Genomic DNA, 20,806 nt, shown 5'->3' on the forward strand with positions numbered 1-20,806 from the left:
CCCAGGGACCCCAAAATGCACCCAGGGATCCCAAAATATCCCAAAATACCCCCAGGGACCCCAAAATATCCCAAAACAGCTCCAGAGACCCCCAGGGACCCCAAAATATCCCAAAATACACCCAGGGACCCCAAAATATCCCAAAATACACCCAGAGACCCCAAAATACCCTCGGGACCCCTCGAGAGACCCCAAAACAGCCCCGGGACCCCCAGACCCCCCTGGTTGCCATGGAGACGCTGCGACGCTGCTTCCACGGACGGGTAAAGCCCCGCCCCCTTCTCCCCCTCCCCCATTCCGGGGGTCCTGACCCCGCCCCCATTTTGGGGGGGTCCTGACCCCGCCCCTCCCCATTTCGGGGGTCCCGCCCCCCCAGCCCCCCGGGGGCGGCCCCGTTTCGTATTCCCGGCACAGAAACCCCCGGGGGGAGGAAGAGGAGGAGGAGGGGGCGGAGCCAATGGTGCGGCTGCCCCGCCACCGGACACGCCCCCGGCGCAGACCACGCCCCTGGCTCCACCCCCTGGCCACGCTGGCCCTGGGCTCGGCCACGGCGTTCCTATTGGGTACGGCACCGCGAGGCCACGCCCACTGCGGGATCGGCCCCTCCCTGACCCCGCCCACTATGACTCCACCCCTTTCTGACCCCGCCCCCTCTGACCCCGCCCCCAGGGCTGTTGGTGGCTGCCCTTGGCCACACCCCCTGCAGGACCGTGGGGGCGGGGCCGCTGCCGGGAGGCTCCACCCCCGATCTGGTTTGGGGCGGGGCCAGTGCAGAGGCTCCGCCCCCTCGGCCCCGCCTACGGGAGCTGCTGAGGCGACACCTGAGGGAGGAGAGGGTGGAGCAGTGGGCCAGGTGAGTGACCAATGAGTGACCACTGAGTGACCACTGAGTGACCACTGACCACTGACTGACCATCACTGACCATCACTGACCACCTGAGGGAGGAGAGGGTGGAGCAGTGGGCCAGGTGAGTGACCAATAGTGACCAATAATGACCAATAGTGACCATTAGTGACCACTGAGTGACCATTACGGACCATTACTGCCCACTACAGCCCCCCGCCCCCTGTGACCCCTGACCCCTGAGTGACCCCTGAGTGACCCCGCCCCTCCCCCGCAGGGAGGTCAGCTCGGGGCCGCACGGGGCGGGGTCGGGGCGTGGCCGAGCTCTCGCCCAATCAGTGCTGAGCGCCCTGGCGGGGGCGGGGCTGAGCCGGGCCTGGAGCCGCCCCCAGCCCCTCCCCCTCCCAGTACGGTAACAGGGGGGTCATGGGGGGGGGTCAGGGGTCATCGGGGGTCACAGGGGTCATTGAGGGGTCATTGGGGGTCATGGGGGGGTCACCAAGGGGTCATGGGGGGGCTGGGGGGGTAAGGGGTCACTGGGGATAATGAAGAGGTCACTTGGGGGGTCATCAGGGGTCACCAAGGGGTCAGAGCGGGAGGGATGGAGGGGTCAGGGGTCACTGGGGTCATTGGGGGAGGGGCCAATTGGGAGGGGTCAAAAGGTCAAAAGACCTTGGGGTCAGTGGGGAGGCAGAGCTTCTCCCTGACCCCTGACCTTTGCCCTTTGCCCCCAGGGGGGCGGTGTCGCTGCGCTGGGTGGGGCCGGGGGGGGAGGAGCTCGAGCGACTCCCGCTGGACCCGGAAGCGTTTTGTGCCTGGAGCGCGCCCGGGACGGCCACCGTGAGTGACCCCTGACCCCTGACCCCACTGACCCCTGACCCCACTGACCCCTGACCCCTGACCCCTGACCCCCGCTGACCCCTGACCCCGCAGGGCGGGCTGGTCTATGGGCACTACGGGCGCCCCCAGGACCTGGCGGAGCTGCGGGCGCGGGGGGTGGAGCTGCGGGGACACCTGGTGCTGCTGCGGCTGGGGCGGGGCCGCCCCGCCCAACAGGTGAGACCACGCCCACAGCCTGGGGGCGGGGCTGGTGCTGCTGCGGCTGGGGCGGGGCCGCCCCGCCCAACAGGTGAGACCACGCCCACAGCATGGGGCACTGGAGGTGGGTGTGGCCTATTGCCCCTCCCCCATCTCCATGCCCCGCCCCCCAGGTGTCGGCCATGTTTGCCACAGGGGCACTGGGGGTGGGTGTGGTTTATTGCCCCTCCCCCATCTCCATGCCCCGCCCCCCAGGTGTCGGCCATGTTTGCCGCGGGCGCTCTGGGGGTGGGTGTGGTTTATTGCCCCTCCCCCATCTCCATGCCCCGCCCCCCAGGTGTCGGCCATGTTTGCCGCGGGCGCTCTGGGCGTTCTCTTTTACCGCGACCCCCGGGACACGGCCGGGCCGGGGGGGGGCCCCGCGCTGGGGGGGGGCACCACGCCCACCCTGCACGTGAGTGGGGGCGGGGCTACGGGTGGGGCGGGGGGAGGGGCTTGGGGCAATTTGGGTGGTTGGGGGGGGCTAAGGGGTGTTGGGGTAATTCGGGGGGTATTTGGGGGTCTCTGGGGGTATTTTTGGGGAGGGGTCTTGGTCTCTGATGTCCTGGCAGCCATGTTGGATTGGCAGCCATATTGGAATGGCCACCATTATGGGATGGCAGCCATGTTGTTCTGGTGGCCATATTGGATGGGCAGCCATGTTGGATGGGCAGCCATGTTGGATGGGCAGCCATGTTGGATGGGCAGCCATGTTGGAGGGGCAGCCATATTGATTGGCAGCCATATTGTCCTGGTGGTCATATTGGAGCAGCAGCCATGTTGTCCTGATGGGGGCGGGGTCTGGGGGATGTTTTGGGGTTATTTTGGGGGTCTCTGGGGCATTTTGGGGGTATTTTGGGGAGGGGTCTCGGTCTCTGATGTCCCTGCAGGTGCAGGATGGGGCAGGGGACCCCTTCAGCCGGGGCTTCCCCTCCTTCAGCGGCCACGCCCCCCCCGGCCCCGCCCCGGGCGTGGCCCCGATCCCCGCCCACCCCCTGAGCGCCGCCACCGCCATGAGGCTGATGAGGTACAGAGACCCCTCCCCTAATTAACATAAACTCCTCCCCTAATTAACCATTAACCCCTTGAGCGCCGCCATGGCCATGAGGCGGATGAGGTACAGAGACCCCTCCCCTAATTAAACACTAACCCTCAAATTAACCCAGGACCCCTCCCCAAACTAACGATTAACTATTCATTAGCCCTTAAATTGACTTGGGACCCCTCCCCAAATTAAATTGGGACCCCTCAAATTAACCCGGGACCCCTCCCCAAACCCCCCCGACCCCTCTCCCCTCCCCATTTGAGGTTTTTGGGGGGGGTCTCACCCTCTCCCCCCCCCCCGTTCCAGGTCCCTGGGCCCGCCCCTCGCCCCCCCGCGCTGGGGGGTCCCGGGGGGGTCTCTCCGGTTCCGGCCCCGCCCGGGGGGGCGGCGGCTGCAGCTGCGGGTGGGGGCGGGGACGCGCCCCGGGACCCTCACCAGCGTCTTCGGGGCCCTGCGGGGGCGCCTCGAGCCCGGTGAGGGGCGGGGCCACCGAGGGGGCGGGGCCAAGGGAGGGCGTGGTCAGGGTGGGCGGGGCCCTGTGGTCATGGTGGGAGGAGCGTGGTTTGGTGGGTGTGGTCAGAATTTGGGCGTGGTCTTGGCGCGGGGAGGGCAGGGCAATGGGAATTATGGAGGAGGGCGGGGTGTGGCTGAATTGGGTGTGGTCAAGGTGGGAGGGGCACTAAAGGGGTGTGGTCAGGCTGGGTGTGGTCATGCAAAGGGAGGAGCCATGGGAGGGCGGGGCAATGGAAAATGGGGGTGGCTGAAGTGGGTGTGGTCAGTGGGGCGTGGCCAATGCAGGCTCGTTGTGTGGGCGTGGTCAGAGCGGGTGGGACAATGAGTGGGCGTGGCCAACGGGGGTGGAGAAGTGGTTGGAGGGGGCGTTGCCATGCTGACCCTGGCCCCGCCCAGACTGTTACATCATCGTGGGGGCCCAACGTGATTCGCTGGGGCCGGGGGCGGCGGCCTCGGGCGTGGGCACCGCCCTCCTGCTGGAGCTCGCCCGGTTCTTCGCTGCCATTGGACGAGAGGGTGAGAGAGGGGCGGGGCTTGGGCTGGGAGGGGCCGGGCGTGGTCCCTGATTTGGGGCGGGGCTTAATTTTGGAAATTTGGGGAATTTGAGGCTCCCCAAATGGAGGGGGCGTGGCTTCTGATGGTGTGGGATGGGCAATCAATGAGTGTGGGGGTCCCAAACTGGTGTGGGGCCATGGGGGGAGGGGCGGGGCCATGGGGGGAGGGGCGGGGCCTTCATTACCCCACCCTTGCCCCCCTGACCCCGCCCCGCCCCCAGGGTTCCAGCTCCGCCGGACCCTCCTCTTCGTCAGCTGGGACGGCGCCGAGTTCGGACACTTGGGGGCCACCGAGTGGCTCGAGGTGACCCCGGTGACCCCTCTGTGACCCTGCCGTGACCCCGGTGACCCCTCGGTGACCCCGCCCCTCCCCCCAGGGCTACCCCGGCCTCCTGCACACCAAAGTCGCCGCCTACGTCAGCCTGGACCGGCCCGTGCTGGGTGCGCCCCGCCCCCTCCCTCATCCGGGGATTTGGGGGGGGTCTCGGCCCCGCCCCTGACCCCGCCCCCACCCCCTGACCCCGCCCCCTCCCCCCCCAGGCGCCGATCGCTTCGTGGTCCGGACCAGCCCCACCCTGGGGCCGCTGATCGAGAGCGCCCTGGAGCAGGTGGGGGAGGGGCCAGAGGGTGGGGGAGGGGCCAGAGGGTGGGGGAGGGGCCAGAGGGTGGGGGAGGGGCAGCCCCTCCCTTCCCCCCCCCTGACGTCACGGCCCCTCCCCCAATGACAGGTGGAGAGCCCCAACGAGGGCGGGAAATCCCTCCTGGAGCAGCTGCGGCGGCCGGGGCGGGGCTGGGAGAGTGACGTGTGAGTGGGCGGGGTCACACCTGGGACACACCTGGGACACACCTGGGGACACACCTGGGGACACACCTGGGGACACCTGGGACACACCTGGGGGCATTGGGGACACACCTGGGCACACACCTGGCCATGCCCTCAGGTGTCCCCCTGTCCCACCCGTGTCCCCCTGTCCCGCCCGTGTCCCCCTGTCCCGCCCGTGTCCGTCTGTCCCAGCCGTGTCCGTCTGTCCCAGCCGTGTCCGTCTGTCCCCCAGGATCCGCCCCCTGGCCCCCGAGAGCGGCGCCTTCCCCTTCACGGCGGCCGCGGGGGTCCCGGCGCTGGAGCTCGGCTTCGATGAGGTGAGACCCCCAAAGTGTCCCCAAGGTGTCCCCAGGGTGTCCCCCTGTCCTTGTGTCCCCTCTGTGATCATGTCCCATCTCTCTGTCCCCCCCATGACCGCGTCCCCAGTGTCTCCCTGTCCCAGTGTCCCCCCCTGGTGTCCCCACATGTGACAACGTCCCCCCATTGTCCCCGCAGGCCCCGGGCGGTGGTGGCGGCACCCGGGCCGCCCTGGGGACACCCGAGGACACTCTGTCGCGGCTCGGGGCGCGGCTCCGGGGCCGCCTCCCCGCCGTGTCCCGCGCCGTGGCCGCCGTGGCCGCGCAGCTCCTGCTCCGCCTGGGCCACGACCCGCGGCTGCCGCTGGAGCCCGCGGCCATCGGGGACGCGCTGGTGCGGCAGCTGGCGCCCCTGCAGGTGGGTGTGGACCAGTATAAACCAGTATGGACCAGTACAGAGCAGTACTGACCAGTACAGGCCTCCATAAACCAGTATAGATCAATATAAACCAGTATAAACCAGTACAGCCCGCGGCCATCGGGGACGCGCTGGTGCGGCAGCTGGCGCCGCTGCAGGTGGGTGTGGACCAGTATAAACCAGTATAAACCAGTATAAACCAATATAAACCAGTATAAACCAAGATATCCCAGTATAAACCAGTATAAACCAGTATAAACCAAGATATCCCAGTATAAACCAGTATAAACCAGTATAAAAAAGTACAGACCAGTATAGAGCAGTACAGACCAGTATATCCCAATATATCTCAGTCCCTCCCAGTGCCTCCCAGTCCATCCCAGTATAAACCAGTATATCCCAGTATAAACCAGTATAAACCAGGATATCCCAGTATAAACCAGTATATCCCAGTATAAACCAGTATATCCCAGTACAAACCAGGATAAACCAGTACAAACCAGTATATCCCAGTATAAACCCGTCTCGCCATTTCCCCCCAGGCGCGGGGCCTGTCGCTGCAGTGCCTCTCCTCGGCCAGAGGGGGCGTTGTGCGCGCGGCCGCCGCGCTCCGTCGCGACATGTCGGGATCGGACGGCGCCAACGAGCGGCTCAACCGCGGCTTCAACGCGCGCCTGATGGCCGTGAGTGTCGCCTGTGTCGCCTCAGGGCCACCTGGGCCGCCCCTGAGTGTCCCCTGTCCCTGTGTCCCTGTCCGTGTGTCCCCCTCACAGTGTCCGTCTGTCTGTCTGTCCCGCAGGCCGAGGCGTCGCTGCTGTCCCCGTTCGTGTCCCCTCTCGTGTCCCCGTTCCGTCACGTCCTGCTGGGCCGGGGCGGGCACACGCTGGCGGCGCTGGTGGCCGAGCTGGGGACACAGCGGGGGACACCGGGGGACAACGAGGGGACACCCGGTGACAATGTGGGGACAGCTGGGGACAACCTGGGGACACGAGGGAACAGCACAAGGACACACAGGGACAGTGAGGGGACACTTGGGAACAGCCAGGGGACACCTGGGGACAATGTGGGGACACCTGAGGACAACAAAGGGACACCTGGAGACCATGAGGGGACACCCGGTGACCATGAGGGGACACCCGGTGACCATGAGGGGACACTTGGGGACAGTGTCCAGCTGCGGCTGGCGCTGCTGGCCTGGACCCTGCGTGGCACGGCCGGGGCGCTGGCGGGGGACAGCGGGGACATTGGGGACATCGGGGACATCGGGGGCGGCCTTGGGGACAGCGGCGACTGCGGGGACATGGGCGGTGGCTTTGGGGACATTGGGGGCCATGGGGACATCGGGGACATCAAGAGTGGCCTTGGGGACATTGGGGGTGGCCGTGGGGACAGCTGGGACAGCGAGGACACGTGGGGTTATGGGGACAGCTGGGAGCAGGGTGGCCCTGGGGACACCCAGGGGGACCTTGGGGACAGCAATGGGGATTTTGGGGACAGGAATGGGGATTTTGGGGACCTTGGGGACACTCAGGGCCGGGTTGGCCCTTGGTGACACCTTGGGGACAGCTCGGGCACAGCCACGCCCCCTCATTTGCATCAACCACGTTTATTGGCCGTGACCAGCATTGGGACAATAAAAGCAATGAGGCCACGCCCATCGACGACCACACCCATTTATGTCCATGCCCATTTGTGGCCACGCCCACACAGGCTCCACCCCTGAGATTGCCCCACCCATGAGTCATTGGTGGGTGGAGCTTTATTGTCCTGGCAGCCATATTGGAAAGGCAGCCATGTTGGATTGGAGACCATGTTGGAATGGCAGCCATGTTGTCCTGGTAGCCATATTGAATGGGCAGCCATATTGGATTGGTGGCCACATTAGAATTGCGGCCATATTGTCCCTGGCAGCCACATTAGATTGGCAGCCATGTTGTTCTGGTGGCCATATTGGATTGGCAGCCATATTGCCCCCAGCGGCCATATTGTCCCTAGTGGCCATAGAGTCCTGGCAGCCATCTTGTCCTGGCAGCCATCTTGCTCCCCCATCCATCTGCATCCCTTGGCGCCTCTCCCCGGCGGCCATCTTGCCGTGTCAGCACTGGGGGTCCCCTTTGGGGGGGCTCTGCTGCCCCGGCAGTGTCACCCCCATGCGCAGCAGGTCCCTGATGGGGACACGGGGGTCACTGCGGGGTCCCTGTGCCCCCCATGACCCCCCAGACCCCCTGGTGCCCCACAGCCCCCCAACTCCCAGTGCCCCCCCATCCCCTCCATATCCCCCCAATGCCCCCCATTTCCCCCCATTTCCCCCCGTACTCTCTGCTCAGGTGGGGCAGTAGCTCCAGCCCCCAATCCCCCCAATGCCCCCAATGCCCCCCGTGCCCCCCATTCCCCCCAATGCCCCCCGTGCCCCCCAATGCCCCCCGTGCCCCCCATTCCCCCCATTTCCCCCCGTACTCTCTGCTCAGGTGGGGCAGCAGCTCCAGCCCGGTGACCCCGAGGGGCTCCAGGTGCCCCCCCGAGGGGGGGGTGGGGGTGGGCTCGGCCTTGGGGGGGGCGGGCTCCAGGCAGGAGGGGGAGGGGCTGCGGGGAGAGAGGGGAGGGGTCAGAGCCACGAGCCGGAGACCCCCTGCCCAAAATCAGGGGCGGCGAGACCCCCCCGTGAACTCAGGTGTGCTGGGACCACCCCCCCCCACGAACTGGGACCCCTCCCCACGAATCCAGGTGTGCTGAGAGCCCCCCCCATGAACTCAGGTGTGCTGGGACCACACCCAATTAATTCAGGTGTGCCAAGACCTCCCCCCACAACGCATCCAGGTGCTCTCTCCCACCTTCCCCCCCCACCCAGGTGTGCCCCCCTCACCTGCGCAGGCTCTGCGGGTGCCGGATGAGCCGGTCCAGGGCGCGCACCAGGTGCGGGAAGGTGGGGCGGGCGTGGCGCTCGCGCTGCCAGCACTGCAGCATCAGCCGGTGCAGCGCGGGCGGGCAGCGCGGCGGCGGCGGCAGCCGGTAATCCTGCTCGATGGCGTTGATCACCTGGGACAGGTGAGGGACAGGTGAGACAGGTGAGAGGGACACTCACAATCCTGCTCGATGGCGGTGATCACCTGCACAGGTGAGGGGGTTTTGGGGCCATTTGGGGCTTTCAGGAAGATCTGGGGGTCCCGGATTTTGGGGTGACTCACGTCCTGGTTGGACATGTCCCAGTAGGGCCTCTCCCCAAAGCTCAGCACCTCCCACATGACGATGCCGTAGCTCCAGGCGTCGCTGGCCGAGGTGAAGGTGCGGAACGCGATGGCCTCGGGCGCCGTCCAGCGGATCGGGATCTTCCCGCCCTGACCGGGGCCCACGATCCATCAGGGGACCCCAAAATCCATCAGGGGACCCCAGAATCCATCAGGGGAACCCCAAAAACCCCCGGGAAACACCAAAATCCACAGGAAATGCCAAAACCCCCAGGAAACACAAAAAAAAACCCCTGGGAAACCCTCAAAAAACCCAGGAACCCCCCCAAAACCGCCAGGAAAGCCCAAACACTGCCTGCGAATCCCCAGGTCCTCCCTGGGAAACCTCAAAAGCCCCCGTGAAACCCCAAAAAAACCCCAGGAAACCCCAAACCTGCCCAGGAAACAAAGAATTCACCCAGGAAACCTCAAATCTTCTGGAAAACCCCAAATTCCCCCTGGGAAAGCCCAAAAACCTCCGGGAAACCACAAAAACCCCTGGGAAACCCCAAAATCCCTCCCAGGAAACGCCAGAGCCACCTGGGAAACCTCAAAAATCCCCAGGAAATGCTAAAAACCCTCTGGGAAACCCCAAACCCACCGGAATCGCCCCAAAACCTTCTCAACCCCTCCAAACCCCACCAAACTGCCCCCAAACCCGAATCGCCCCAAAACCGCGGGTCTGGGGTCCCGGGGGTCTCACCAGGGAGCTGGTGTAGGTGGGGTCGTTGTCCCTGTCCCCGTCCAGCGCCCGCGACAGCCCAAAGTCGGACACCTGGGGGACAGGTGAGCGTCCCGAGGGGGGTTCCACACCCCAAAAAGCAACAGAGTGCCCCAAAACAGCCCAAAATTGCCCCAACAGAATCCCCCCAAACCCTCCCACCTTGCAGACCAGGTGTGCGTCCACCAGGATGTTCCAAACCCACCAGAATTGCCCCAAAATCCCCAAAATGGCCCAAAATCCCCCCAAACCCTCCCACCTTGCAGACCAGGTGTGCGTCCACCAGGGTGTTCCAAACCCACCAGAATTGCCCCAAAATCCCCCAAATCGCCCCAAACCCACCTTGCAGACCAGGTGTGCGTCCACCAGGATGTTCCAAACCCACCAGAATTGCCCCAAAATCCCCCCAAATCGCCCCAAACCCACCTTGCAGACCAGGTGCGCGTCCACCAGGATGTTCCAAGCCCACCAGAATTCACCACCAAATTTAACCCCTCCCAAAATCCCCCCAAATCGCCCCAAACCCACCTTGCAGACCAGGTGCGCGTCCACCAGGATGTTCCTGGCCGCCAGGTCGCGGTGCACGAAGCCGGCCTCGGCCAGGTAGCGCATCCCGGCCGCGATGCCGCGCAGCATGGCCACCAGCTGGAGCGGGGACAGCGTCCCCTCCCGGCCCTGAGGGGACAAAGGGACATCGCGGGGACATCACACACAGAGCACGGCCACCATCACAGAGCATGGCCACCAGCTGGAGCGGGGACAGGGTCCCCTCATGGTGCTGGAGAGCAGAGAGCATGACCCAATGTCCCCAATGTCCCCAATGTCCCCTTCAATGTCCCCTCAATGTCCCTGATGTGCCCCCAATCTCCCCTGACCCACCCCAACGTCCCCCAACGTCCCCAATCCCCTGACACCTCAATGTCCCCAATGTCCCTCATGTTCCCGATGTCCCCATGCCCTGACACCCCCATGTCCCCAATGTCCCCGATTGTCCCCAATTCCCACCTAATGTCCCCTCAGTGTCCCCAATGTCCCCAATGTCCCCATGTCCGCAATGTCCCTGACACCCCCAATGTCCCCAATGTCCCCATGTCCCCTCTAATGTCCCCAATGTCCCCACTGTCCGATGCCCCGTGGAGCCCCATTGCTCCCCGCCCTGACACCCCCAATGTCCCCATTGCCTCCCAATGTCCCCATTGTTCCCAATGTCCCCAATGTCCCCATGTCCCATTCGATGTCCCCCAATGTCCCCACCCTGAGGAAGGCGTCCAGCGCCCCGTGCATGAGGAACTCGGTGACGATCATGGCCGGGCTCCCCGCGCTGACCACGCCCCATGTCCGCGCATTGTGCGCTGCCCCACCGCCCATGCCCAGGAACTCCCCGTGCCTCCCCCGCGCCGCCCAAGGTCTCCAGGCCCCTCGGCCCCATGCCCCCGGCGATGCGCCACATCCATCCCCTCGATGTCCCCAATGTCCCCATTGTCCCCCAGGTGTCCCCAATGTCCCCAATGTCCCCAATGTCCCCAATGTCCCCAATGTCCCCTCGATGTCCCCAATGTCCCCACCCTGAGGAAGGCGTCCAGCGCCCCGTGGAGCAGGAACTCGGTGACGATCATGGCGGGGCTCCCCGCGCTGACCACGCCGCGCAGCCGCAGCACGTTGGGGTGCAGGAACTGCGCCATTCGCGCCGCCTCCCGCAGGAACTCCCGGCGCTGCCGCTCCCCCGCGCCGCCCTTGAGCGTCTTCACGGCCACCTCGGCCTCGGGCTGGCCGGGCAGCGACAGGCGCCCGCGCCACACCTCGCCAAACTCACCTGCGCACAGGTAATGGGGGTAAATGTACCCAAAATCCTGATAAATGCACCCAAAATCCCACCCACACCTCGCCAAACTCACCTGCGGACAGGTAATGGGGGTAAATGTACCCAAAAATACCCAAAATCCTGATAAATGCACCCAAAATCCCACCCACACCTCGCCAAACTCACCTGGGGCAGGTGAGGACCCTCCAAAACACCCCAAATCCCCCCAAACTGGACCCCCAGCTGTCCCTGGGTGTGTCCCCAGGTGTGTCCCCAGGTGTGTCCCCAGGTGTGTCCCCCCCCCAGGTGTGTCCCCAGGTGTGTCCCCAGCTCCCCCCAGGTGTGTCCCCAGGTGTGTCCCCAGGTGTCCCCCCCCAGGTGTCTCCCCCAGGTGTGTCCCCAGGTGTGTCTGATCCTCCCAGGTGTCCCCCCAGGTGTGTCCCCAGGTGTCCCCCCAGGTGTGCCCCCCCCACAGGTTGGGGTATGTACCCAAAACTGTTGTCCCCTCCCACCACCCCCCAGGTGTGTACCCCAGTTCCCCAAGTTGGTATGCCCCAGAATGTATCCCCCACCCCACTCGTGTCACCCAGGTGTGCCTCCCACCCATCCCCCCCTCAGTGTGTCCCCAGGGTGTGTCCCCCAGGTGTGTCCCCCCCCCAGGTGTGTCCCCCCAGGTGTGTCCCCAGGTGTGTCCCCCCCCAGGTGTGTCCCCCCAGGTGTGTCCCCCAGGTGTGTCCCCCCCAGGTGTGTCCCCCCCAGGTGTCCCCCCCAGGTGCCACCTGCCCCGATGACCTCCTCGATGGTGACGCAGGTGACGTCGATCTCCTGCGCGAAATCCCTCAGCGCCACCTCGGGGTCCTCGTACGTCAGGGGGTCGATGTAGAGCTTCCCACCTGGGGACACACCTGGCTCACACCTGGGGACGTTTCTGGGGACATTTGGGGACAATTTTGGGGTCTCCTTACCGGCCCCCCCGGGGTTGGGCTCCCGTCGCTGCTTCTCCGCCCGGAGCCGCCAACGCCTGCGGGGACAGGGGGGGACACGGGGATGGGGACCCCAAAGGGACCCCAAAAACACCCCAAAACAACCCAAAACACCCCAAAATCCACCCCAGGGACCCCAAAAACACCCCAAAACACCCCAAAATCCACCCCAGGCACCTCGAAATACCCAAAACCACCCCAAAACAACCCAAAATCCACCCCAGGGACCCCGAAATACCCAAAAACACCCCAAAATATCCCAAAACAACCCAAAACACCCCAAAATCCACCCCAGGGACCCCAAAATACCCAAAACCACCCCTAAATAACCCAAAACGACCCAAAATCCACCCCAGGGACCTCGAAATACCCAAAACCACCCCAAAATATCCCAAAACAACCCAAAATCCACCCCAGGGACCTCAAAATGCCCAAATCCACCCCAAAACCCACCCCAGGGAAGCCAAAACCAACACCCAAAACCCCCGGACCCAAAACCCAAACCTCCCCAGAACCCCCCATTTCCCCCCAAATCCCCCCAAAATGCCCAAATGTGCCCAAAGTGCCCCAAATTCGCTCACCTGAGGGCGAGCAGGGCCCCCCCCAGCAGCGCCAGCACCAGGAGCCCCCCCAGGGCGGCGGCTCCGGCCACGACCCCCCCGGGACCCGCCCGGGCCCCCTCTGCGGGAAATTGGGGTGAATTCGGGGGAAATTGGGAAAATTGGGGGGAATTGGGGGAAAATTGGGAAAATCGGGGGAAAATTGGGGTGAATTTGGGGTAAATTGGGGAGGGGAAAGGGGTGAGAGCCCCGGGACCCCTCTGCGGGAACAGAGCGGGAAATTGGGGTGAATTGAGGTAAATTGGGAAAATTGGGGTGAATTGGGGGGTTTGGGGGAAATTGGGAAGATTTGGGTGAAAAGTGGGGGGATTTGGAGTTGGCTTGTGGTGTTTCTGAGGTATTTTAAGGGTGTTTCTGGGGTTGGATTCAGGGCAGGTTTTGGGGTGGTTTTAGGGCAGTTTTTGGGGTATTTTCAGGGTATTTTAGGGCAGGTTTTGGGGTATTTCAGGGCAGTTTTTGGGTAGGTTTTAGGGCAGGTTTTGGGGTGGTTTTAGGGGTATTTTGGGGGTATTTTTGGGGTGTTTTAGGGGTATTTTGGGGGTAATTTTGGGGTGGTTTTAGGGGTATTTTTGCGGAGGTTTTAGGGCAGTTTTGGGGTATTTCAGGGCAGGTTTTGGGGTGGTTTTAGGGCAGTTTTTGGGGTACTTTGGGGGTATTTTTGGGGTTGGTTTTAGGGCAGTTTTTGGGGTATTTCAGGGCAGTTTTTGGGGTGATTTCAGGGTGTTTTGGTCTCTCACCACTGCCCGAGGCGCTGACCGTGGTCTCAGGGGTATAGGGGGTATTTCAGGGTGGATTTTGGGGTATTTTCAGGGTATTTCAGGGCAGTTTTTGGGTAGGTTTTAGGGCAGTTTTTGGGGTATTTCAGGGCAGTTTTTGGGGTGATTTTGGGGTGTTTTGGTCTCTCACCGCTGCCCGAGGCGCTGACCGTGGTCTCAGGGGTTATGGGGGTATTTCAGGGTGGATTTTGGGGTATTTTCAGGGTATTTCAGGGCAGTTTTTGGGTAGGTTTTAGGGCAGTTTTTGGGTAGGTTTTAGGGGTATTTCAGGGCAGTTTTTGGGGTGATTTGGGGGTGATTTTGGTGTCTCACCGCTGCCCGGGGCGCTGACCGTGGTCTCGGGCCCGAAGTCGCCGTAGCCGCCCTCGGAGCGGGCCCGGACCCGCACCCCGTAGAGGCCCCCCCGGCGCAGCCCCCCCAGCTCCGCCCGCGGCCGCGGCACCGTCACAAACTGGGGGGGCCCCTCCCCGCCCCCCACCTGCGAAAAACCCAAAAACAGCCAAAATAAACCCAAAACCACCTCCAAAAAGACCCCCCCAAAACACCCAAAAAATACCCCAAAAATAGCCCAAAATAAACCCCCAAACACCCCCAAAATAAACCCCCAAACACCCAAAATAAACCCCAAAAATAGCCCAAAACACACCCCAAACACCCCCAAAATAAACCCCCAAACACCCCCCAAATAAACCCCCAAACACCCAAAATAAACCCCAAAAATAGCCCAAAACACACCCCAAAACACCCCCAAAATAACCTCCCCAAACACCCAAAAAATAATCCAAAATATACCCCAAAATAAACCCCAAAACACCCCCAAAAATACCCCAAAATAAACCCACAAACACCCAAAAAACAACCCAAAATATACCCCAAAATAAATCCCAAAACCACCCCAAAAATACCCCAAAATAAACCACAAAAACAACCCCCCTAAACATCCCAAAAAAAACCCCAAATAAGCCTCCCAAACACCCCAAAAAAACCCTCAAAAAAAACCCAAATCCACCCAAAATAAAACCCCCAAATCCCCCCAAAACCCCCCGCCCACCTTCTCGTAAACCTTCACCTCCCTAAAATCCCCTAAAAACCCCAAAATCCCCCAATTTCCCCCAAAACCCCCGCCCACCTTCTCGTAGACCTTCACCTCCTAAAAACCCCAAAATCCCCCAATTTCCCCCCAAAACCCCCGCCCACCTTCTCGTAGACCTTCACCTCCCAGTCCAGCACGGGGGGCGCCGGGGGGGGGCTGGGCCAGGCCAGGGTGACCCCCCCGGGCCCCCCCCCCACCCGCACCACGTCCGACACGGGCGGCGGCACTGCGGGAAACCGCGCATTTCGGGTCATTTTGGGGGATTTTGGGTTATTTTGGGGGATTTTTGGGGTGATTTGGGGGGTCCCAGATGGAGTTTGGGGGGTCCGGGGAGGTTTGGGGTGACTGGGGGGAATTTAGGGGAGATTTGGGGGGGATTTGGGGGTCCTGAGTGGGTTTTTGGGGTGGTTTTGGGGAGCTTAGGGTGATTTTTGCGGTAAGTTTGGGTGGTTTTAGGCTGGTTTGCGGTGAGTTTGGGTGATTTGGGAGAAGGTTGGGGTATTTTTGGGGTGATTTTCACTGTTTTTGGGGTGTTTTTGGGGTGTTTTCGCTCTCTCACCGTCAGCCCCGGCCGTCACGTTGATCTCGGCCGCGGGGGGCTCGGGGGGCGGCGACCCCGGGGCCGTGACCCCGCTGCGGGCAGTGACCCGGAAGCTGTAGGTGACCCCCGGCCGCAGCCCGGCCACGCTCACCGATTGGCCGCGCAGCCCGCGCGGGTCGGGGGGCGGCGCCCAGGCCACGCCCCCGCAGGGCCCGCACGCGGGGGGCGGGGCCTGGCCGCGGGGGGCGGGGCAGGCGCGGCACGTCACGTGGTACCGCAGGTCCGCACGCTCCGCCCCCGCGCGGGGGGGGCTCCAGGACAGACGGACACCGGAGCCGTTCACGTGGGCCTGGAGGGCTCGGGGGGCCGAGGGGGGCGCTGTGGGGCACAATGGGGGGGTCAGGAGGCCCTGGGACCCCCCCGAGGAGAAACCCCCCAGGAACCCTCAAATACCCTCTGAGACCCCAAACCGCCCCGGACAGACGGACACCGGAGCGTTCACGTGGGCCTGGAGGGCTCGGGGGCCGAGGGGGCGCTGTGGGCACAATGGGGGGGGTCAGGGGAGAAAGCCCCCCAGGAACCCCCAAACCCACCCAAAACGCCCTGAATCCCCCCCAAATCCCCCCGGTCCCATCACCAGAGCAGGGGTCCGGGGGTCCCTCCCCGTTGCCCCGGTAGAACCCCCCCAAGACACCCCAAATCCCCCAAATCTCCCCAATTTCGGTACCGGAGCATCGTCCCGCGGGTCGCTCCCCGTTGGCCTGATAGAATCCCCCAAAACATCCCGAATCCCCCCGAAATGCCCCAAAACGCCCCCATTACCGGAGCACGGTTCCGCGGGTCCCTCCCCGTGGCCCCGGTAGGAGCCCGGCCGGCAGCGGCACCCGGCGGCCCCGGGGGAGGGGGCTTCGCTCTGGGGGGGGCAGGGCCGGCACCGACCCCCGCCCGGCTCCGCCTTGAACGTCTGGGGGGGACACGCTGGGGACACACAGAGAGAGAGGGGGGCGTCAGTGGGGATGGCCAGAGACCCCCAAACGGCATAAAACACACCAAAACACTCCAAAACGCCCTAAAAACTCCCTGAAACACCCTAAAATACCCCAAAAAAGCCCCTAAAATACGCTATAACATACCAAACACACCAAAAGCACCCTAAACCACGCCAAAACACCCAAAAAACCCTACAAGACACCGAAACACCTTGAAACACCCCCCCACACCCCTAAACCGCTGCAAAAACACAGCAAAACCACAGCAAAAACACCCTAAACCACCTCAAAACACCAAAAACCCCACAGAGACTCCCCAACGACCTAAAACACCCCAAACACCACCCCATAAAAAACCCAAATTCCACATAAATCACCCCAAACTCACGCCGACACCCCAGGCCCTCACTGGGCTCCATCCCGATCCCACAGACACAGCCCAGGGCGGGCGGCTCGGCCTAGCACCCATCCCACACCCCAAATCCATCTCAAACACCCCAAACACCCCAAAACCACCATAAATCACCCCAAACACCCCATAAATCACCCAAATTCCCCCTAAATCACCCCAAACTCACGCCGACACCCCATTCCCTCACTGGGCTCCATCCCAATCCCACACACACAGCCCAGGGCGGGCGGCTCGGCCCAGCACCCATCCCACAGCCCAAATCCACCTAAAACACCCCAAACACCCCAAAACCACCATAAATCACCCCAAACACCCCATAAAAAACCCCAAATCCCCATAAATCACCCCAAACTCACGCCGACACCCCGTGCCTTCACTGGGCTCCATCCCAATCCCACACACGCATCCCAGCGCCGGGGGCTCGGCCCACTGCCCGTCCTCACGGCAGTACATCAGCGGCGTGCCCTCAGCGGCCATCCCACACCCCAAACACCCCATAAATCACCCAAAATCCCCCTAAATCACCCCAAACTCACGCCGACACCCCGTTCCCTCGCTGGGCTCCATCCCGATCCCGCACACGCAGCCCAGGGCCGGGGGCTCGGCCCACTGCCCGTCCTCGCGGCAGTACATCAGCGGCGTGCCCTCGGCGGCGGGCACGGCGCCCGGCACGCACTCGCCGGGCACGGGCGCCACCAGCTCGGCGGGCACGGTGCCGGGGAAGCGGGCGAGGCGCGCGGTGGCGGCGGGGCAGCGGCGGAAGAAGAGGCGCACCGAGAGCAGCGCCATGCAGGCGCCCAGGTCCTGGAAGGCCAGGTAGAAGCCGGCGCGGCGCAGCGGGCCCAGCCGCAGCACCTTGCGGTTGACGCGGCCCCGGGGCCCGCCCGGCCGCGCCAGGTGCTCGGCCGCCACCGTGTCCACCTTCACGTAGGGGTTCTCCATCCAGGGCGGCGACGTGGCCGTGGCCGTGTCGGCGTCCGACTCGTGGTAGAACACCGAGAACGTCTCCTTGCACGTGCGGGGGGCGCTGCGGCGGCGGCGGGCGGGGCCCGGCGGGTGGAACGGGTGCAGATTGAGGGGTTCGGGGTGGTTTCCATGGAGATCGAGGGGTTTGGGGTGGTTTCCATGGAGATCGAGGGGTTCGGGGTCGTTTCCATGGAGATCGAGGGGTTCGGGGTTGTTTCCATGGAGATCAATAGGTTTTGGGTCCTTTCCCTGGACATCAAGGGGTTCAGGGTGGTGTCCATGGAGACCAACATGTTTTGGGTCATTTCCATGGAGATCGAGGGGTTCGGGGTGGTTGCCATGGATATTGAGGGGTTTAGGGTCCTTTCCCTTGAGATCAACAGTTTTGGTGTCACTTCCACGGAGATTGATGGGTTTTGGGTAATTTTCATGAAGACTGAGGTGTTTGGGGTTGTTGCCATGGAGATCGAGGTTGCCAAGGGGATGCCCGGGGGCGTGTCCAGGTGTGTCCCCAGGTGTGTCTGGAGCTGCCCCAGCTGTCCCCTGTGTCCTGGGCAGGTTGTCCCTGTCCCTGTCCCTGTCAATGTCCTGTGTCCCCAATGTCCCCGGTGTCCCCTGTCCCTCCTGCCGGCTGTCGCTGTCCCGTGTCCCCCCCAGGCTGTCACTGTCGCTGTCCCTGTCCCTGTCAGTGTCCTGTGTCCCCAATGTCCCCGGTGTCCCCTGTCCCTCCAGCCGGCTGTCGCTGTCCCGTGTCCCCCCCAGGCTGTCACTGTCGCTGTCCCTGTCCGGTATCCCCCGCGCCGCCCGCGTCCTGCCCGGTGTCCCCGGTCCCCCCGGTGCCGCCCCGAGGCTGTCGCAGGCCATGACGGTGAACCGGATCTCGGCCATCACGGTGGTGGCGGCGCCGCGGGGCACCCAGCGCGACCGGAGCCAGCTGTTCTGGGCGGGGCTCCAGCTGTGCTGGGCGGGGCTCCGGCCCCGCGCGGGGGCGTGGTCGCGCTCGGCCCCGCCCCCGCCCCGCCCCGAGCACACCTCGAAGGTGCGAACGGCCCCGCCCAGCTCCGCATCCAGCGCGCTCAGCTCCTCCCACTGCCGGACGGACGGACGGACGGACAGACAGGGGGACACGGGGGGGACAGAGGGACGGGGGGGACAGACGGTGAGCGGTGCTGGTGACCTCCTGTCCCCCCAATGTCCCCAATGTCCCCAGGTGTGTCCCAGGTGTGTCACCTGTCCCTCCCCAGGCGGATGCACCGTCCAGCGCAGGTCGCTGTCCCCAGCCCAATGTCCCCAGGTGTGTCTCAGGTGTGTCCCCAATGTCCCCAGGGGTGTCCCCAATGTCCCAGGTGTGTCACCTGTCCCTCCCCAGGCGGATGCACCGTCCAGCGCAGGTCGCTCGTCTCCAGCCTCGTGTCCAGCAGCGTCTCTGGGGGGCACAGAGGGGATCAGAACCCTCAAATATCCCCAAAAAAACCCCCCAGATCCGCCCAAAAAGACCCCGAAATCACCTCCGAAACCCTCAAATATCCCCCAAAAAAAAACCCAGATCCGCCCAAAAAGACCCCGAAATCACCTCCGAAACCCTCAAATATCCCACCCAAAACCCCAAGCATCTCCAAAAAACCCCAAATATCCCCTGAAACCCCCAAATGTCCCGCTAGAAACCCCAAATATCTGCCGAAAACGCCAAATATCCCCCCGAAAATGCCAAATACCCCCCCCAAAACCCCAAATCCACCTCAAATACCCTCCCGCATAACCCCAAATATCTCCCAAAAACCTCAAATATCCCCCCAGAAACCCTAAATTCCATTCCAGGAACCCCAAATGTCCCCCCCAAAACCGCAAATCCCCCCCCAGAGCCCCCAAATGTCAGGACCCTTCCCTATTACAGGGGTATCTGAACCCCTCAAAGGGGCCCGGGGGTCCCTAAACCCCCCCCCAGCCCCAAATCCCCAAATCCGGGGGTCCCAGGGGATTTTGGGGGTCCCTGGGGGGTTTGGGGGTCCCTGGGGGGGGCACTCACCCTCCTCCGCCAGCCCCAGCGGGACCCAGAGCCACAACAGCCACAGCCCCATGGCGGGGATGGGGGTCCCCAAATCCGGGCGGGGGTCCCGAAATCCGAGGGGGTCCCAAAAATCCAGAGGAGGATCCAAAAAATCCGAGGAAATCCCAAAATCCGGGGAGGGAAGGGAGTTCCCAAAAATCCAGAGGAAATCTCAAAATCCAGGGGGAGTCCCAAAAATCCACAGGGGGGTCAGAAAATCCAGGGGGGTCCCCCCAAATCCAGGGGGTCCCAAATGCAGAGGGGGATCGTAAAAATCCGAGGAAATCACAAAATCCAGAGGGGATCCGAAAATCCAGGGGGTCCCAAAAAAAAATCTCAGGTGGTCCCCAAAATCCGAGAGGGTCAGAAAATCCAGGGGGGTCCCCAAAATCTGGGGGAGATCCGAAATCCAGGCAGGCGTCCCAAAAATCCAGAGGAGGATCCAAAAAATCCCGAGGAAATCCCAAATCCAGGGGGGTCCCAAAAACCTTTTGGAAAGACCCCAAAAACTCCTTTGGAGGGGGTCCCCAAAAAATCCCTGAGGGTCCCAAAAACTCCCTGAGGGTCCCAAAAACTTCTTGGGGTCCCCAAAAAATCCACGAGGACCCCAAAAATCCGGGAGAGATCCCAAAAACCCAGAGGAGGATCCCAAAACAATCCGAAGAAATCCCAAATCCAGGGGGTCCCGAAACCTTTTGGAAGGACCCCAAAAACTCCGGGCTGTTCCCCAAATTCCCCGCGGGGGTCCCAGCCCCGGTTCGGGGGTCCCTTCTCCTCCGGGGGGGTCCCGGCCGCCCCCCCCGCGCGGTTTTTGGGGGTCCCGGCGCCGTTTTTGGGGCGATTCGGGCTCGTTTGGGGCGGGCGGGGCCGCCCCTGCCCCTCCCCCCTCCCCCGCGACCCCTGCGACCCCCGGGGGGGGGGGAGGGGCGGGGTCCCCCCCCACAGGAAAGGAGCCCCCCCCCAAACCCCCCCCACAGGAAAGGAGCCTTTGTTCGGGGCTTCCCGGGAGGGACTGGGAGGAACTGGGAGGGACTGGGAGGGACTGGGATGGACTGGGGGGTGA

General features: G+C 63.5%; 2 protein-coding genes across 2 annotated transcripts; one reads left to right on the top strand and one right to left on the bottom strand.

The window, feature by feature from the left end:
- The first annotated feature begins 162 nt into the window (after positions 1 to 162).
- On the top strand, positions 163 to 7,122 carry TFR2 (transferrin receptor 2). Its single transcript, XM_064737691.1, has 18 exons — positions 163 to 263; positions 377 to 563; positions 670 to 853; positions 1,122 to 1,256; positions 1,579 to 1,684; positions 1,778 to 1,900; positions 2,220 to 2,336; positions 2,812 to 2,948; positions 3,273 to 3,439; positions 3,876 to 3,995; positions 4,255 to 4,337; positions 4,411 to 4,474; positions 4,574 to 4,641; positions 4,762 to 4,838; positions 5,089 to 5,173; positions 5,352 to 5,570; positions 6,113 to 6,253; positions 6,370 to 7,122. Exons 1-18 carry the CDS (start codon positions 231 to 233, stop codon positions 7,120 to 7,122), a joined length of 2,799 nt encoding a protein of 932 aa, XP_064593761.1. The 5' UTR covers positions 163 to 230.
- EPHB4 (EPH receptor B4) lies at positions 6,628 to 18,961 on the bottom strand. Its single transcript, XM_064737705.1, has 16 exons — positions 18,927 to 18,961; positions 17,267 to 18,785; positions 16,152 to 16,307; positions 15,348 to 15,707; positions 14,893 to 15,014; positions 14,008 to 14,173; positions 12,881 to 12,980; positions 12,282 to 12,337; positions 12,096 to 12,209; positions 11,081 to 11,328; positions 10,044 to 10,190; positions 9,498 to 9,569; positions 8,756 to 8,905; positions 8,434 to 8,606; positions 8,028 to 8,153; positions 6,628 to 7,735 (listed from the first exon to the last, which is right to left on the bottom strand). The coding sequence occupies exons 2-16, from the start codon at positions 18,582 to 18,584 to the stop codon at positions 7,666 to 7,668; spliced, it is 3,378 nt and encodes a 1,125-aa protein (XP_064593775.1). The 5' UTR covers positions 18,585 to 18,785; positions 18,927 to 18,961; the 3' UTR covers positions 6,628 to 7,665.
- Between the last annotated feature and the right edge of the window lie 1,845 nt (positions 18,962 to 20,806).

This window comes from Zonotrichia leucophrys, unplaced genomic scaffold (genome assembly GCF_028769735.1).
Source record: "Zonotrichia leucophrys gambelii isolate GWCS_2022_RI unplaced genomic scaffold, RI_Zleu_2.0 Scaffold_99_161681, whole genome shotgun sequence".
Classification (NCBI taxonomy): domain Eukaryota; kingdom Metazoa; phylum Chordata; class Aves; order Passeriformes; family Passerellidae; genus Zonotrichia; species Zonotrichia leucophrys.

Coding starts and splice junctions, on each gene's coding strand:
- EPHB4 (XM_064737705.1), bottom strand. CDS start 18,584: ATGGCCGAGATCCGGTTCACCGTCATGGCCTGCGACAGCCTCGGGGCG. Junction 14,174..14,892: donor AGGTGAAGGTCTACGAGAAG/GTGGGCGGGGGT, acceptor GGTTTTTCGCAG/GTGGGGGGCGGGGAGGGGCC. Junction 12,210..12,281: donor GCCCAACCCCGGGGGGGCCG/GTAAGGAGACCC, acceptor GTGTGTCCCCAG/GTGGGAAGCTCTACATCGAC.
- TFR2 (XM_064737691.1), top strand. CDS start 231: ATGGAGACGCTGCGACGCTGCTTCCACGGACGG. Junction 264..376: donor GACGCTGCTTCCACGGACGG/GTAAAGCCCCGC, acceptor CCGCCCCCCCAG/CCCCCCGGGGGCGGCCCCGT. Junction 2,337..2,811: donor GCACCACGCCCACCCTGCAC/GTGAGTGGGGGC, acceptor ATGTCCCTGCAG/GTGCAGGATGGGGCAGGGGA.